Source organism: Perognathus longimembris, chromosome 3 (genome assembly GCF_023159225.1).
Source record: "Perognathus longimembris pacificus isolate PPM17 chromosome 3, ASM2315922v1, whole genome shotgun sequence".
In the NCBI taxonomy this organism is placed as follows: Eukaryota; Metazoa; Chordata; class Mammalia; order Rodentia; family Heteromyidae; genus Perognathus; species Perognathus longimembris.
This window is the reverse complement of record NC_063163.1, coordinates 97,906,559-97,913,121: the sequence shown is the minus strand read 5'-3', so window position 1 is coordinate 97,913,121 and position 6,563 is coordinate 97,906,559. Positions and strand designations below refer to the sequence as shown.

Here is a 6,563-nt window from a genome sequence, read left to right as displayed (position 1 = left end):
AGTTAGCTTGGGAGAGGAGCTCCCTCACAAAGCCTTCCCAATCCTCTGGGCCCTTGAGGCTTGCTTTTCCTCAGGCCCCCTAGGGGGGAGCATCTGGGCCCTGGAGGGATCTGTGGGGGAACATCTTGGATGGGAGGGAAACAGCCTTCCCTCTGCCTAGGAGGAGAGGGACTCAATGCCTCACTCCAATTAGCCCATAGACAAGCCTTGGCCTGATCCCCTGGATCCCGGGCCAAGCCCCTCAGTCCCGGGACACGTGGTGGACGAGCAAGGGTGGGGCCTCTGCTGCCTCGTCACCCCTCTCCCACCGGAGGCTTCCCACCATCTTGAACAGACACTGGAGAGGATCGCCCTGGGGACAGTGAAGGCCCTTTTAAGACACTCACTCCTCCTGCTTCTGAGGTGGCCTCAAAGAGCCTTGGAAGTATTTAATGAGAATGTCTTAGATGGAGGGGAGATAGCCCCCTGGCTGCCCAGGAGGAAAAGGGCTTATTTACTTAACATCTGCTTCAAAAGAGAAAAAAAAAAAAAAAAAGGCTTTCGGTTCTTTTGTTGATGTTTGCTAAGTTTGGAGATTTGGTTAAGTTCTGATTGTTGTTGGCTAATGCCTTGCAATTCAAATGCTGGAGGGTGAAGGTGTCTCGCTCTGAGCCTGCTGAGGCTCTGACCAGCTCCACCACTCTTGTGTATGTGTTCTGTTCCCGACTTGTCTCCCATCTCCTGGACCATCTCTGGTCATAGCTGAACTGGTTTTTCAAAATGTGGCTTCTTCATTTCCTTGCCAGATAATCTGTGAAAATTTTTGTTTCCTAGGAAAAGTTTTTGTTTTCTAACTGACCACGTGGTTCTACTATATGGACAAAATAATATAATTTTGCCACTGGAATTCCAGGAAACTTACATGTCCAATTCAGAAAAAGAAAAGTTTTTTTCTAAATGCGCCCAAAGCTTGTGCACAACTGTCTATCTCTGTCTGTCTGTCTGTCTGTCTGTCTGTTGGTACAACATGTAAAAACTGGCATCATGGTTTCAAAATTACTTGCTTTTGACTATTTTAACTTGCTTTAAAGTTTTATGTTAAACGGATCCTTGCAGCCTGTAGGTGGAGTCACAGTGAACAGCCTGGAGGCAACCCTGACTCTTCATAAACTTCATAGAATCAAGGGACCAGAGTCATTTTGGAACAAGTGTGCAAATGTGGCTGCTAACCTAGATTTTCCTGACCCAGGATTAATAATTTGCTGTATAGGATGCAGGTCAACATGTGTGCTAGCTGTGTGGACTGTGGCGGTTCGTGAAGCTGCCTCCACAGTCTGCTCCCAAACTGCCTGGTTTCACTACTAATGATTCCTTATTCTCTCTCTCTTGCATGGGAATCTGCTCAGGGAATCTAAGAGTCCTGTGAAGATTTTGATAGGTTTAGAGTGCTCCCAAGCCTTCTAAAATGTTTTTAAAGTTGTCACCCTGCTTAAATCAGTAGGACACCAGCCTACAAAAGCCAGAATACTCAGAGTAAACAACCAGTAAATACTGGGAGATTTCAAATGTCTTTAACCAGTCTGTGTAGAAATTTGCAGGCAACCCAGCAGGAGGCCTGCTGACTCAGGGTGGAAGACACAGCCACTTCCAATCTGCTGAAGCTGAGACTTATGCCCTCTTCATTGTTATTCAATTGTGTTCTCTAACACCTGCCAGTAAGGTTAAATGATATGATATGATTTGATTTGATGACATCTATACCTTAGTGGAGTTTCAAAAAACTATTACTCAATTGGCTAAGGCCTTGGCTTCACCTGCCTACAGAAGATTTGCTTTCATTTTTTGACTCTTTAAAGGATAAAGCCTCCACTGATATTATTACAATTACTCTATCACTTCAAGTAATATTTCAAAAACTTCAGATGGCCCTAAATATGGCACAGTTGGCTCATTATAGGCCCGAATGCCTCCTTTGTCTCTGATCCTTCCCAACTCAGAGCTTTCCTCAGCCACCATTACTCAGGCAGGCGAGCCTCTCCAATGGGTACATGCATCAGTATGTCCTCCGACGAAAGGGGGGCTGGGTGTGGGCAGTCTGTCTGCCCTTTCCTCTTCTTGGCTCATCCGGTTGGGGCGTGTTTTCCCATCTCTCCCACAGGTCAGGAGAGCGAGCCGGGGACGCTAAAAACTCTGATACTCCCTGAACTTGGCAAACACAGGAAGGATTATCAGCTAGCCTAGGGGACATGACAAGTTCAATAGCATCCTGGACTACATAGGAAGATCTGTCTTCTAAAGAAATATGGAAAAATCAAATTTTGGATTATATCAATTTTATCAGAGATATGTGACATATGTATCTAATTTCCCTATTCATGTTAAGCAGCTGAACTACTAAATAAGTCAAAATTGTTGGGAAACATGCTAAAATCATTTTTAGCTTGAACTTTATAAACTTTAAACACACATAAACAAAAGATATGAATTATATAATCTGTGAAACTTGCTATTATTATTTGTATATATATTTTTGCCAGTCCTGGGGCTTGAAGTCACTGGATTCTTTTTTGCCCAAGGCTAGCACTCTACCACTTGAGCCACAGTATCACTTTTGGCCTTTTCTACATATGTGGTATTGAGGAATCAAACACAGAGCTTCATATATAAGAGGCAGGCTCTCTTGCCAGTAGGCCATATTCAAAGCCCCTTTATATGTATTTTCATTCAAGACTATGCAAATGTGTCATTTATTCCAGCATGATTTCTCCCAGTAAGTTCTAAGGATATATTGCCACACACATTACCTACCAGTAAGGATATTAAGATACCATTTTTTTGCCAGTCCTGGGACTTGAACTCAGGGCCTGAGCACTGTCCCTGGCTCTTTTTGCTTATGGATAGCACTCTGCCACTTGAGCCGCAGCACCACTTCCAGCTTTTTCTATATATGTGGTGCTAAGCAATTGAACCCAGGACTTAAGATACCAATTTTTCTACTGAGCAAATACCTGTAGATTTTGCTACCAGTGACAACTCAAAAAAACCTGGTCACTCTATTATTTATTGTCAAAACTAGATTCTGTCTTACACTTCCAGTGAAAGAAAATATCCAAATCGAGTAAGACAGAAAAATAAAACTGCAGTACCACACATCAAATGAGGCTAGACCAGATAAAGACAGAATCTGCAAAAATCAATTACATTGGCTCTGTATCAATGGGGGGAATGTAGAAATTGTCCTATATAGGAAGCATGAAAAATGTCAATTCTAACAGTCTCCTCAGCAAGGAAAATTGATCAGTAAGAAAATCTAGTTCCCAAATAGAGCAGTTGAAGAAAAAACAAACATGAAAAACAAAGGGAGAAAAGGGAGACTGAGAGAAAGAGACAGAAAAAGAGATTAAAAGAGGAAGACAGAAACAAAAAAACTAGTGAGCAAGAAATAGAGAATAAAGAGTGAAAGAGGGCTGGGAACGTGGTTTAGAAGTAGAGTGCTTGCCTAGCATGCATGAAGCCCAGAGTTTGATTCCCCAGCATCACATACACTGAAGAAAAAAAAGGCAGAAGTGGTGCTGTGGCTAAGGTGGTAGAGTGCAAAAAGAAGCCAGTGACAGTGCTCATGCCCTAAATTCAAGCCACAGGACTGGCAAAGAGAGAGAGAAACAGAGAGAAAAGAGAAAAAAATAGTGAAAAAACATCTTGTGAGGCCACCTCAGAATGAAAAACAGAAAAAAACAGTGGAATTTCTAGAAAGAACACAAACTATGTGAAATATAGCATAAGTTTCAAGAATGACAAATATCACAAAGTAGTCATGGAATTAAACCAATGAGCTTTAAAGAAAACACAAGTCTAAGTCTACTGCATTTCCTACTAAAAGTGTATACTAACAAGAAATATGTATGGCTAGTACTTTAAGTACCAATGGCCTATGCAGTCCTCTAGAACATTTGAAGGTGTTTGTGACCACACTATTTCAGTTACTCAAGTAAAACTTCATTAAAAGAGTTTAAAGTTATTAATGAGAATGTGATTTCTGATTAGTTGACAGCAAACCTTCACCTTCCATGTGAAGCCACTTTCTCTGGAAGATTGGATCACATATCAAGTGTGACCAATTCTCCTCACATCAAAAAACTGGGGACAAATGGAAATAAATCTATACTCAACTTAAATAGAAGGTGAGATTATTAGGTGCAAAATGTGCAGGCCATCTTTGTCTTATTTAGGAACACTTTGCAAAAGCTGAATCTATGTTTCCATTTTCAATCTTGGAATCCTACTAAATTCATACAATGAAATGTAAAACAAGTGAAAAACTAAAAACTACTCACCAATGATCTATCCATTCTGTGTTGCTGTTGACAATGAACAGAAGATTCTGGAAGCAAAGCTGGGAAAAAAGGCAAATGAAGTAGTCAGGAAAGAACTATTAAAATTTTGCCCAAGATTTCCCAGCTCAAAGCATGATATATGTACAGGAAAAGAATACAGCCTTCTCAAGGGAGAAGAGACTTTTATGTTTTAAGTAGAATATTAAACTCTTCAACAAAGACAGATTTACACTCTATTAGTTCATAGATATTATAAAAGCAATTCATTACTATGTTAATTACATGCAAAATTGGTGAAAAAGAAAGATTTATAGGTTTGAAAAGGTCTTATCGCTCGCCAGCCTAATCACAGTCTTATGAAGAACCTTGGCTTTCCTGCTGGAGATACATGACCTAAAAAAGACGCAGCATAAAATAATAGTCATAGGGCGGCTCGGCCTGGGGATCGGAACCCCGGCTCCCGCGGCTTCCCGGCCATGGGCACTGTCTGGTCGGATCTGCTGGTGGGGGCGTTCTGGCCAGCGCTTTCTTGGTGTGGCTGCTGGGGCAGAGGCGAACCCGGGGGTGCGGTGCCGGGGGGGGGGGGGTGAAGGAAAGGGGGGGGGATGAGGCTTGGGCCGTCCCAGCCGGAGTTGCCCGCCCAGCCCACTACTCTGCGAGAAAGCAATGGACATTTAATTTCGGCAAGCAAAGGCCTGGACAACCTGCAGGAAGCCACCTGGACCCAGAATCTGTGTGGAGCAGACGGGGACAATGCAAGACAGCATTGCCCTGCTGCACGGATTCTAGACGCACACTCACCAGCTACTTCTGAGGCTGGCAACTCAGCAGGTTACTCTGAAGCTTTGAGAAATAAAACCCCTGAATCTTGTGGAGAAGAATGGAGCTTCCAAAAGTAAGCGACGCCTGCTGGCGCAGCTACAGAGTTAAGGGAGGGAGCCATGTACAGCTGGACAGTCTGGCCCCAGCTGACCAGGAGGACTGGGAAGTGGTATGGAGACACTCTTCTTGGGGGGACATTGGCTTGGGTGGCAGTCTTGAGTCTTCTGGGTTAAACCTTAGTCAGGGAGTGGACTGTGCCAGCACTTGTGTGTAATCGAAAGGCCGGGAAGCAGATGGGAAGGGCAGGTCTTCGGCACCTCAGCAAGTCAGCATTGGGTTCCAGGTTCATTACACCACAAGCACCGGTGCACAGTTCCTTGCTGTGACCGGAGACCATGAGAGTCTTGGAGGATGGAAGGCTTACGTTCCACTCCACGATCATAAGGATGGGTTCTGGTCTCATTCTCTCTTCCTGCCGGTAGACACAGTGGTGGAGTGGAAGTTTGTGCTGGTTGAAAAAGGGGAAGTTACACGCTGGGAAGAATGCAGCAATAGACTCCTAGAAGTTGGCCACCAGGATCAAGTGATCCACAGATGGTGGGGGGTTCCATGAGTTAGCTGGCTGAATACTGCAGAACTGCACCAGAATGTGGGAGAGGCTCCGCCATGGTGCACACTGAAGAATTTAAATTTAGCCATCAAGAGTTGCTTCCAGGTTGTTAGTGGCTTTTATCTAATGGGCATATATGGACGCAGAAAACGCTTCCAGCCTGTGGACTTCTTTCCTTGTGGCGCTGACTGGTTGGTTTGTTCTGATAGTCCTGTCTTGTCTTTAGGGCTTGAACCTCTTAAGGAGTGATCAGGCCAAGCTTCCAGGGGTGCTGCAGTCAGTCAGGAAGCATGGAGCTAACCAGCTACACAAGTACAAGTTTGAGTCTTTAGGGCTCCTGGTTTAAGATCCAGGGAGAAAATAGAGACTCATTAAAAGAGCTGGTTTACTACATGCACATTAAAAAAAAAGTTATGATTACTATTATCTGACCACCAGATGGGATTAGTAAGGCTCTGCGGCAAGGCCCTGAGACTCAGTGTTTGTGCCTGGTTTTACTTGCTGTGTGGGAGTTAGCAGATCTTAGTGATCTGAGGCTGGTATGGAAACGGCTGAATCAGGGTGGGTTTCCAAGGCAGTCATCGGAGCAGCCCAAGAGGAAAGGAATCTGAATGGGATTGGGTTATGGGCTGGATGAGTTGGACTGAATGCTAGCTCTCTGAAGGCTGGAGGTCGAGTTGAGCATGGCTCCAGGAAGGGACACCATCATTTCCCATGGGAGCCTTGAGACCATCTCTTCCCCTCACCCCGACACCTACCAGGTCTCCACAGATGGACTGTCCTACAGCCACGCTTCTCTGTGTCTTCTCCATGTCACC

At 44.3% G+C, this 6,563-nt stretch overlaps 1 protein-coding gene across 1 annotated transcript; it reads left to right on the top strand.

Annotated features, from left to right (window-relative positions):
• The first annotated feature begins 4,918 nt into the window (after window positions 1-4,918).
• On the top strand, window positions 4,919-5,979 carry LOC125347766 (starch-binding domain-containing protein 1-like). Its single transcript, XM_048340728.1, is given in 2 exon segments — window positions 4,919-5,208; window positions 5,241-5,979. Coding segments are annotated over 2 exon segments (798 nt in total). The 3' UTR covers window positions 5,749-5,979.
• The last annotated feature ends 584 nt before the right edge of the window (window positions 5,980-6,563 follow it).